This window comes from Schistosoma mansoni, chromosome 7, assembly GCF_000237925.1.
Source record: "Schistosoma mansoni strain Puerto Rico chromosome 7, complete genome".
Classification (NCBI taxonomy): Eukaryota; Metazoa; Platyhelminthes; class Trematoda; order Strigeidida; family Schistosomatidae; genus Schistosoma; species Schistosoma mansoni.
This window is the reverse complement of record NC_031501.1, coordinates 4190168-4203055: the sequence shown is the minus strand read 5'-3', so window position 1 is coordinate 4203055 and position 12888 is coordinate 4190168. Positions and strand designations below refer to the sequence as shown.

Below are 12888 nucleotides of genomic sequence, written 5' to 3'. Positions count from 1 at the left end.
TGTAAATGATTATGGTTCCATTAACCAACCAACCAGGGATGGCAACTTGTTTGAATGGATATGTTGCCGATAAAATTGACCTTAGACTTTACCTATGCATTGGTACTCTTCTTTCTGGTATAACAACAATAGCCTTTGGTCTTGGATACTTTTTCAATGTTCACTCATTTGCTTACTATGCAGTTGCTCAAGGTGTTTCTGGAATAGTTCAGGCATCCGGTTGGCCAGCAGTTGTAGCTTGTATGGGGAGTTGGTTTGGTAAAAATAAATAAATAAATAATAACACGCATTTAGTGATTTTTATAAAGACAAAATAGAGACCAAATTGTTTTCTTTATTTGTTGCACTTTATATGTGATCACTTTTTTATCCAGCACCTAATATATCAATGAAAAACACACATAATTGATTGGTTGATTAATACACACTCTACTGTTGTTATTCAAACAATCTCAGTCATCTATACCTTTACTTTATTGACCACGGCCTGTGGGTGAAGATTGCAATAATTTTAGAACACCTTTTATGCCATTTCATACCACATGGGAATGTGAACCCGGATTATTATTCAATAACACTGGTGGATTCACATTTTGCTTCACTCAGTTGGAACCAACAATGCAGAGGAACCTGTTTTGATAAATTGAACTCTGTTTGTTGTTGCTATCCCACTAGGAGCTTATAGCGATATTCATTTCATAAAAGTTGTTATCATCTTTGCTATTTAATGTACTTTTTGTTGTAGATGTTATTTGTTTCAGTTTCACCCTATTCCCAGACAGTTGTTTCTTTTCTTATGTTATTAGTAACTTTGCTCATTGTTACGTCTTGAATAACCTATTTTACCGGGGTCCACTGCAGATCATACTTCAACTCACGACAGGAAAGGAATCAAGTCAGGTTTTTTCAATTTATTTATATAATGTAGGTCCGAAAAGTTGTTTACTACTTCAACCGTTACTCGTTGAAACCTTAATAGCTCCTCCACCGCATCCGAAACAAAGGCTGGTTGCTACTCTTCTACAGGATAGGATGAGGCGTCCTTATGTATATTTAGATACTGATATCTCAAGAATAGACAAGGCAGAGAATAATATAGGTTGTTTGATGTCACTAACCATTTTTACCATAGGCATAGGAATGCCAGACTGCATAGGAAGAGACTCATATGAACTGGATTTGAATATGGCCGTAAAAGTTGATCAAGAACCCTTAATCAATAGAGTCAGTAAATCTGAGATTAACACCGAGATCAAGTTTTGAGGAAATCACTTGTTTCAAGGTGTAAATATTTATTTGTAATCGACACATTGGTTTTACCTACTTTGTTTGGTTTATTGTTGAAATGGACTGATATGATTAATTAACCTATTCAATCAGATAATCCGATCCTTTCCTAGCTTGGATTATCCTGATATGGATCTACGTCGTTTCATTTTGTAGATGCATTCGAGAAACGGGTAAATTCATTTGAAAAAAAAATCGCTACCTATTTAGCAGAACAAAAAGAAAGATGATGGGCAAAATATGATCAACTTGCCGCGTATGCCTGCTTCTCGGTGCTGACCTTAGTTCATTCTTAATCGTTTAATCTTCACTAGTCAGCTCTCGACGATAGTTATGGGTTTGAATTGCTAGGTAATTCAGATACAGTTCTGAAAAGGCGGAAATCCAAATATTATCTCATCAATTAAATGTTTTTCTGGCATGAGATGACATACTTCAGTGAAATGTTAATTAATACAGATGTTAAGTGCCTGAGTGCCAACAAGAATATCCGCAATCAGATGCGATCAAATTGCAGCGTGTACGGTTTCAAAAGACCAACAGACTGCTCCCAATATACAGTCAAAATATGACTCCTTCAAAACTCTACACTGCCAACTTCCAGTTTTATTGCCACATTGTTAGAAACTCATACATTTGTAATTTCTAGTTGTAGTTAATTACTTTTAACCGAGACTTAGGTTCCTTTTTAATACCTACACAATCATCGTTGAACCGCCACAAGTTGGGCAAATCTTCCAAAGCTGAAAATTGCAAAAGTTGCAACAACGATGAACCGCCCCATGCCAAAACCTTGAGTTCAACAAAAAAGACTTTGTTGCCAATCATTTGGCATCATGAAACAGAACATTCCCAATCACCACCGAGCAACAAAGGTTCTAGATGAAAGTTTAAACACATGATTGGATGAACAACCTAGGATTCGATAATGCTATCAGAAAATTCATTTGATTGTAGATCCAGTGTATTTTCACTGACCCAACAAAGACATCACTACTATATGACACTCCAAATATGGCCTCGTATAAGGAGAGCGTAACTTCAATGCGATTCCAAGTTTTGAGGTGCTTTACAAACCCTGCACATGATCAGAACGCCTTTGAGAGAGGTCACCTTGCATTTACCTGGGTTTTTCGGTCAGTTTTGATACTTCTAATCGTAATTATTTTTCTCAATCTTAAGAGCCATATTGCTGGTAGGACTACGCTACATTTTCAGGGCTTCAACTGGTTTAGTGACATTGAACTATATCTCGAGGATTGTGGCACCCATTCTAAACTGGATCTTCTATAAACCACTCAGAAAACGGCCTTATGAGGATCACGATGATGACGTACTTGTACAATAACTCCCTTCTGACTTCAAATTCATGAAAAAAAGCCTTATCAGGATTAGATCTAGTATCGCAGTAACGTATACAGATAAGTACATTGATACTGGCCTAGACTCAAATCCTACATATTGACTAAACTTTCATCCCCAGTAGTGAGAGAAAGCTTGACAAAATCCTGTCATAAATCATTGGTTCTCAAAAGATCATATCTCTTTCCATGGGTATCCGGTAAAAATAATTTATAACGACTCAGATTGATTGTTCAAGAGTTGGCCGCAAACATCCTATTAATGTCAAAACATTATAGGTCAAGTATTCAATCACTTCCTTATTTTGTAAAGACATTGTATTTCCTACTATTTTGGATGCTGAAAAAGTCTGTATGTTTGATGGATGTAACCTCACGCTCCGATTGTTCTGTTTCACGACCTAATTAACGATCCATTCACTACCGGTCTTGTGCGTTCTACCGGTATAACTAGGGGCACACATCGGCAAAAAAATGAATGAGCAACTTTTTGAACTCCAAAGTTGATTTCCGTTTCGCTTATTCATAAAAGGGAACCTGATTATAGTTAACGTAGATTTCGCATATATATATACATATATATATGTATATTGTTTTTATCACAAGGTATTCGTATCATAGTCATCGTTTCACCCTGTTCATATTATATTTATATATTGTTTGTATACTACACGTCAGAATCAATGCATGCAAAAAGTACGGACAATAAGTGTAATTTGTCACTGATACGGACGGGCAATGTCATGACTGCTAAAGTCTAACCCCTAGAATTTGATCGTAATTACCCCGAGCCCTGGTTTTAGTCAAGCTTTAAACAAAACTGAAATCGTGACTTTCGGGGAAAACACGTTGACGTCAGATTTGGGGATTCATGAGGCTTCTTCCCTCAGTGTTCAACGTAGTTTATTTAGATCTGGCAACACTGGTGATAGGCTTTCTAGAAAGATATGACTTTCTGGTCGATACTACAAAACAAACTTTTGACACTGAACGAAACTCCACGTCACACAAAAGGCAAATAGTCATATCACTTCTCGAAATTTGATACAGACTCTGTCAGCGATAACAGCGAAATTCCTGGATATATTCGCAGAATTTCTAAACCAAACCAAACCATCAGCCTTCCAAAAGTAAATCCCAGTATCTGGGGAGGATATCCCCAAGTCAGCTATCACTATACTTTTTGGACTGTTTGAGTTTGCATACATGCTATTCGGCCTGAGGGATGCGGCACAAACATTTCGAAGATTTATGGATAACCTACTTCGGGATATGCCATTTGCACAGAGGTATATAGACGATTTGTTATTGGCCAGTCCCGATTTACAATCGCACGATCAGCATGTGAAAGCAGTGCTAAAACGGCTGGATGAAAATGAAATGAACATACATCAAAGTCTGTCTTCGAGTTCAAACTCTAGAATTTCTCGGACACACCATGAATCTCGAAGGGATTACGCTGATCAAAGAAAAGGTGGACACCGTTAGACAACACTCTATACCAAGTTCTCCAACACAAATTCGGAGTTTTCTAGGTTGGGTTGACGTTCATTATACATTCATGCCTGGTTGTAACTCCGCCTGTAGCCCCTCCGGAGGCTACTGCAAGTCCCAAGCCCGGACAAAGAAGGAGGGTTGGGAATAGGTTTAGCGACCCCATCCCATAGGAAACTGACCTGCTAGAAAACGCTAATCAGAAAAATAATTCAAACCATTCAAACTTTGCCCTGAGAGTTGAAGGAAGAATTGTGACGCCTCATGATAAAAGCCGAGTTTCTTCGGAAGTGACGAGGCCGATGATCCTTTTAACAACCAGAGCAACAATTTTATAGGCTCGTGGAACGTCCAGAAAATGTAGGAAACCGAAAGAGTCTTCCAAATTGCCGCAGAAATGGGGAAATACAACCTGGAGGTGTTCGGCATCGGTGAAACACATTAAACGCAAGTTGGACAACAAAGACTAGCTTCAGGGGAGCTTCAGTTATACTTTGACCATGAAGAAAATGTCCCACATATACAGGGCGTTGCGTTGATGCCATTCAAACAAGCACGAAAAGCATTTATAGGATTGGATTCGCATGGACCAAGGATCATCAAAGCCTCCTTCAAAAAAAGAAACAGGGTATTACAATGAACGTCATCGCATGCTATGAGCCTACCAACGACTACAACGAAGATGTTAAAGATCAATTATACGATAAGCTGCAGTCAGTCGTCGAGAAGTGCCCCAAAAAGGACCAGACCATTATGATGGCAGATATATATATCAAGGTGGGAATGGGTGACACCTGATATGAAGATATCATGGGACGACATCGACTGGGAGAAAGGAACGAAAATAGTGAAAGATTGGCAAACCTATGTGCCTTCAATAAACTGGTCATAGGCTGCACTACCCAACATCGAACTGGCACCCACGGACCTCCGAATCGATGTTAGCCCACCAACAATTGATGAGATCAGCATGGCCACCAGACCAATCAAGAGCGGCAAAGCAGTAGGACCAGACAACATTCCAGCAGAGGCACTGAAAGCAGATGTAGCAGCAACTGCAAAGATACTCCACATTTTCACCCGTAAGACTGGAAAGAAGGACTTCTGAGCGAAATACCAAAAAGAAAGGCGGTCTCAGCAAGTGTGATGACTACAGGGGCATCACTCTTCTCTCAATAACAGGAAAAGTATTCAACAGGGTATTGTTAAACAGAATGAGAGACTCCGTGGCCGCCCAACATCGAGATCAACAGGCTGGATTCCGTAAGGGTCGATCGTGTACAGATAAAATCACAACTCTACGGATCATTGTGGAACAATCAATTGAATGGAATTCATCACTCTACATCAACTTCATTGACTACGAGAAAACATTCGATAGCATGAACAGGATAACACTATGAAGGCTTCTTCGACAATACGGAGTGCCTGAGAAGATATTCAATATCATACGGAATTCCTATGATGGATTAAGCTACAAAATCGTGCATGGAGGACACCTCGCTGACTCATTAGAAGTAAAGACCGGTGTCATGCAAGGTTGCTTACTCTCACCCATTATCTTTCTCTTGGTCATCGACAGGATCATGATGACGTCAACATCCGGAGGGAAACATGGGATGCAGTGGACAGCTAGGATGCAGCTGGACGATTTAGACTTCGCAGATTATCTGGCTCTTCTACCGAATATGCAACAACAAATGGAAAAGATGACCAGTGTAGCAGCAGCCTCAGCAACAGTAGGTCTCAATATACACAAAGAGAAATTGCAGGACTCTTCGATACAATACAGCATACACTCACTATACTCGTTCAGAATAAACTTAAACGTTCTAAATCGAGATGGAACATATTTATCGAAGACAAATAAGTGTAAGATGATCCTAAACTTGTTAAGAACTATTTAGTGAACACTTTTATTCCTCACTAACTGATAAAAAACCACCTAATGATTCAGAACTAATCACGGCACCTCCGTATGAGATTACTAATGTAGACTTCAGTGTACAAAATATCTCTAAGGCATTTGGTACATTGAAACACTCCTACACTGATGGACCAGAGGGTATTCCGGCTAGCATACTAAAACGTGGAGGTGATGATATGTGCGTTTTATTACTCAAACTATTTGCGATGTCACTCTCTACTGTGTGTTACCCTACTGCCTGGAAAACTGCACACATCATTCCTGAAATTAAAACAGGACCTGAAGCAAACGTTGAAAATTACCGACCCATAAAATAATTTCATTGGTGTCTAGAGTGATGGAAAAAGTAGTTAAGTCGGCGGTATTCCGACATCTAATAACCAATAATATCATCTCGGTCTCCCAGCATGTATTTCTTAGGTCCAGATCATGTGATATATGGCTAGTAGAATACATGAATGACATAACTCTGAAACGAGACAACCGAGTCCTTGTATCAGTCATATTTTTAGACTTTAGGAAGGCTTCTAACAAGGTCCCACACAAATGGCTTCTAGTCAAACTACGGTCCTTCGGAATCAACAACCCACTCTATTCATGGTTTGTTTCATTCCTAAAGGGACGTCAACAAATGGTTAAGTACAACGACTGTCTCTCATCATCTTAACCAATAACTAATGACGTCATCCAGGGAAGGGTATTAGGCTCACTCTTGTTTCTCATGTATGCAAACGATATATGTAATATCATGAAATTGGGGAAACCATACTTATATGCTGGCTATCTCAAAATAGTATACAACTGTAAGTCTGAGGCTCTAAGTGAAAGTGTATCCCTGATTCCAGATGATCTCAATAACCTAAGTATCTGGAGCGAAAAGTGGCAATTACAATTTAACCTCAACAAATGCGGGATCATACATTTTGGAAAGCACCCCTATGAACTACAACTTTAACTAAATAAAAGTAAAGTCCAGACACTTAAATCAGCATATGATCTAGAAATTAATTACACAAGACGCCTAAACTTTGGAGAACATGACTCCTCTATTATTTCTAAAGCTAAACGGCTAATTGGTTTCATAACGAAAGTTTCTTCACGATAGAGGCTAAGCCCACCCTTTACAAGATATGTGTACACCCTTCCCTTGAATACTGCTCTTTCATCTTCTCTAATATGAATACCACAGACAAAAGAAGAGTGGAAGTTGTTCAAAGACACTTCACACACCAACTGTTAGGAAATGACTCCACTCCCGATTACACAAGTAGATGTAAGCACCTCTCTTTAGAACCTTTATGGCACCGTAGGTTAAGGAACAATCTGATATTTCTCTGCATGGCAATAAACGGACTATCATTTCTAACCTCCTGTCCAACTATGATCCATGACCCAGCCTACAGACTAAGAAACAACACATATACATTATTTACCGTAAAACACCATAACATATACGTTGTAAGTTTTTTACAGCATGGTATAGTTTATTGTGGAACAGGTTTCCAATACCTATCCGTAACTGTGATACTTTTTACCAAATTTAAAAAGCTAATAACCTTGTTACTAGACTCTAAAGAGCTTAATCAACTATTCCTTGAACTCCCACCCACCAATGAGGCACTTTATTATGAACCACTTAATATCTAGACGGAACAAGAATATAACGAACCCCATTGTTATTAGCATAAATATAACCAAATTACAGAACCCATGCTTTATCCTCTCCCACTATTCATTGATTATTATTCATGGCCTTCTGCTCCTAATACTCACTTTCAGATTCCGTATTTCTCTGGTGGTTAAAACCACATTATTCTTCCTAAGTGCCATGTCTTTTTTCTCCTATTACAAGTAGACAGATAACTCACAAATCTTATGGATGCTGATCAACTAAGGCCGATCAAAAGAAGCTCAAGTATCCTAAATTCTTGTGAGTTGCTCAATATTTTATTTTTCTGACCCTGAAAACTTTACAATTTTCTAATCTTTCATATTTTCTGGTTTGCTATTAGTTCTTACCATCTCTTAACCACATATAATCTGACCTGTCTCTTATAGCTTATACCATTAGTTATCTTCATAGCAGCATAATCTAATAAATGGATGTCCAACCCATAATACAAATGCATTGGCCATCTGATTTGCTTGTAACATGGAACTAGTGGAGACAACGTATTCTAACTATAGGTCTTGATTAAAGCAATATTCATACTGATCACAAACGTAAGGGAGCCTAACATCATAAAAGGAGGGAGGGTGGCGTTACTGACCAGAAAACATGATGGTGGGGAGATAACTTCAATCCACCCGTGTCTGTAGGGCAAAACGTGTTAAATTACGGCTACTGATGTCAAGCTGAATGTTACGAAATAACGGTATCGATGCGAATTTATTCATGCGAAATGCCTCTTTTAATCGTGTTTAAAAGGCTGAATTGGTTCCACTTCCTATCGAGTAATCCTATTACAAGCAAACAAGACAATTTGCTAAAAACGAAGTCTGCTCCATACCCTATAAAATCTAAAACCAAAGAGGTTCAAATAGCTTCGAAAAAGAAGAGACAACCATTTGTATCAGAATACAGTTTACAGCATCATATTTTGTAATTACACATAATTCCATACTTTCAGCTTCTTTCTGAACTTCCTTCATTGATATAATTCCTTATCCACTCATACCTTTTTTACACTTATTTTCTTTAACATATTAGAATGCTCTTTCTTAATAAGTACCTTAATAACAGAGATATAGACTAAGTGGTTATACCTTAACTATTCCTCCATGAATATTGTGTGCTCTGCTTCTCGCCCTTCCTTTTCTTACACCCTTTTCCAGCCCCACTTGAGATACGCCACTGAAAACAGATATGGAACCGGTGACTTCGTCTTGAACCATTAATAAAGCCTCAGGTATTCCAGAGGGATACAAGGTTGAAGTTCCTAAAAGCCCGCAACTTCGCATGCTGCAACGCTACCTTCATAAAGTGTGCCAAGTGTGATATTGATATGTTTCTTACGAAATCCATATCTTATGAGATGTCAACCCAGCTGAGTCATTTACTACAGTGAAAATTGTAACTTCCGTGACGAATTGATCTTGCCTGTAAACCGGCATGCCTTATGTAACGAACTGTTATTTAGGAATAAATTATTATTAATCTTCTTTCAGGCTGTAACTCCGCCTGTAGCTCTTCTAGAGTTACTGCCGGTCCCAAGCCCGGGTAAAGGAGGAGGGTTGGGTATGGGGTTAGCGACCCCATCCCGTAGAAAAGCTAACTCGCTAAAAAACGCTAACCAGAAAAAATCATTCAAACCATTTAAACTTTGCCCTGGGAGTTGAAGGAATAATTATGACATCTCATGATGAAAGCCGAAATTCTTCGGAAGTCACGAGACCGATGCACCTTCTAACAACCAGAGCAACACTCTTTATAGGTACATGGAATGTCCGGACAATGTGGGAGACAGGAAAGACCAGCCAAATAGCAATGGAAATGAGGAGATACAACTTGGCAGTACTCGGAATCAGCGAAACCCATTGGACATAAACTGGACAACAAAGTCTAGGTACAGGAGAGATGCTGCTGTACTCTGGTCACGAAGGGGAAAGTGCTCCACACACTCAGGGAGTTGCTCTAATGCTGTCCAAAGAAGCACGAAATGCACTTGTGGGATGGGAATCTCATGGACCCAGGATAATCAAAGCATCATTCAGAACAAAGAAGCAAGGGATCACAATGAACATTATCCAATGTTATGTACCCACCAATGATAGCAACGACGATGATAAAGATCAGTTCTATGAAAGGCTGCAATCAATTATAGAGAAGTGCTCACGAAAGGACCTGACCATCCTGATGGGAGATCTAAATGCTAAAGCCGGAGTCGACAACACAGGATATGAAGATGTAATTGGACGACATGGATTCGGAGAGAGAAATGAAAATGGGGAGAGACTTGCAAACCTATGTGCATTCAACAAATTGGTTATAGGCGGCACAATATTCCCACACAAGCGCATACACAAAGCTACATGGATCTCACCGGACCAAACCACAGAGAACCAAATAGATCACATCTGTATCAACAAAAAATTCCGAAGAACAATGGAAGATGTGAGAACCCGGAGAGGATCTGACATAGCTTCAGATCACCACCTGGTTGTGGCCAAGATGAGACTGAAGCTAAAGAAACACTGGACAACTGGACAAACAGCACTACAAAGGTGCAATACAGCCTTCCTTCGAGATACTGACAAGCTCCATGAATTCAAGATAACTCTCAACAACAGGTTCCAAGCTCTACAGGATTTACTGAATGAACAAGAAACTACTTTGGAGGACAACTGGAAAGGGATAAAAGAAGCACTAACTTCAACGTGTCAGGAGGTTCTTGGTCCTAAGAAGCAACATCACAAGGAATGGATCTCTATGGGAACTCTGGACAAAATTCAAGAAAGGAAGAACAAGAAACTAGCAATTAACAACAGTGGGACACATGCGGAGAAAGTCAAAGCAGAAGCAGACTATGCAGAAGCAAACAGGGAAGTGAAGAAAAGCATTAAAGCCGACAAGCAGAAATACATGGGAGAACTAGCAACGGCGGCGGAAAAAGCTGCAAGGGAAGGAAATATGAACCAGCTATATGATACAACGAAGAAATTGGCAGGGAAATATAGCAAATCAGAGAGATCAATCAAAGACAAAGCAGGCAAGCCAATCACGGAGATTCAAGAACAAAGGAAAAGATGGGCAGAATACTTCGAGGAACTGCTGAATAGGCAAGCTCCATTGAATCCACCGGACATCGAACCAGCATACACTGACCTTCCAATAGATGTCACTCCACCAAAAGTTTTCAACAGAGTGTTGCTGAACAGGATGAAAGACGCAGTAGACGCCGAACTTCGGGATCAACAGGCTGGATTCCGTAAGGATCGATCGTGCACAGACCAGATTGCGACACTACGGATCATCGTTGAACAATCAGTTGAGTGGAACTCATCACTATACGTCAACTTCATCGACTATGAGAAGGCGTTTGACAGCGTGGACAGGAGAACATTATGGAAACTTCTTCGACACTACGGAGTACCTGAGAAGATTGTCAACATTATCCAGAACTCATACGACGGGCTACAGTGCAAAGTCATGCATGGAGGACAGCTGACAGATGCATTTCCAGTAAGGACCGGAGTCAGACAAGGCTGTCTACTCTCCCCATTCTTCTTCCTTCTAGTGATTGACTGGATTATGAAGAATTCGACATCTGACGGGAAATACGGAATACAATGGACAGCTTAGAATCAATTAGATGATTTGGACTTCGCAGATGACCTAGCCCTCCTCTCTCATACACACGAACAAATGCAGATGAAGACAGCAAACGTAGCAACAGCCTCCGCATCGATAGGTCTCCACATTCACAAAGGAAAAAGCAAGATTCTCAAATGCAACACGGAGAACACCAACCCAATCACACTTGATGGCGAAACCCTGGAAGAGGTGGAAACATTCAAGTACCTGGGGAGCATCGTTGATAAACAAGGAGGATCGGATGCAGATGTAAAGGGGAGGATTGGCAAAGCAAGGGCAGCATTTTTACAATTGAAGAACATATGGAACTCAAAACAACTCTCAACCAATTTCAAGGTCAGAGTCTTTAATACGAACGTCAAGACAGTCAGTTCTACTGTACGGAACTGAAACGTGGAGAACTACTACGACCATCATCAGGATGGTACAAGTATTTATAAATAGTTGTCTACGCAAAATACTCAACATCCATTGGCCGGATACTATCAGCAACAGCGTTTTATGGGAGAGGACAACCCAGGTTCCAGCTGAAGAGGAAATTAGGAAAAGACGTTGGAAGTGGATCGGACATACATTAAGGAAATCATTATTGTGCATTACAAGGCAATCCCTAACTTGGAATCCGGAAGGGAAGCGGAAAATAGGAAGGCCAAAGAACACACTACGTCGGGAAATAGAAGCAGATATGAAAAGGATGAATATTAACTGGAAAGAACTGGAAAGGAAGGCTCAGGACAGAGTTGGATGGAGAATGCTGGTGAGCGGCCTATGCTCCTCGACGAGGGGTAACAGGCGTAAGTAAGTAAGTCTTTCAGGCTGTGGAAATAGAACGAACATGTTATTATCCGGTAAGTTGATCGAACCGACATTCCTATGGAGGACGATCCTGGGAGGAAACTAATGTATAAACTTAGGTTGATTGGTTAAGAGTTGGTCGCAAACATCCTATTAATGTCAAAACATTATAGGTCAAGTATTCAATCACTTCCTTATTTTGTAAAGACATTGTATTTCCTACTATTTTGGATGCTGAAAAAGTCTGTATGTTTGATGGATGTAACCTCACGCTCCGATTGTTCTGTTTCACAACCTCTGGTCTTGTGTGTTCTACCAGTATAACTAGGGGTACACACAGGCATGAAAAATTCTCTTACTCTGAAACATTAACAGAAATGTTACGTCCAAATTTTTATACCATCTGATATTCAATCTTACAAAGAGTAAGAACCTGACCTTCATTCCTTAGTTGTAGACACGGTCTCAGAGTTTGAGTCAAGTGGTAAATGTTGTACGCATTGCTCTGAGGTTCTCTATCTGGTATTGTCCTAATAGTCCAGATGCTAGAAACAAGGGATCCCCGATTTATTATCAATCCCTGAATTAAAATATTTATCCGTGCTAGTCGTCCTTGTAGTTATAGAGTATCTGTGGAGACGCTGTTATTGTACATACTACTCATGGACTAGAAAGTAAAAGGTGAAACAATTTAGGGAGGAGGTATGTAA

The 12888-nt window shown here is 39.8% G+C and overlaps 1 protein-coding gene across 1 annotated transcript; it reads left to right on the top strand.

The window, feature by feature from the left end:
- Window positions 1–5: 5 nt before the first annotated feature.
- Window positions 6–272, top strand: Smp_203320 (uncharacterized protein; the record flags this gene model as incomplete). Its single annotated transcript, XM_018798654.1, has 1 exon — window positions 6–272. One exon carries the CDS (start codon window positions 6–8, stop codon window positions 270–272), a length of 267 nt encoding a protein of 88 aa, XP_018653574.1.
- Window positions 273–12888: the final 12616 nt, after the last annotated feature.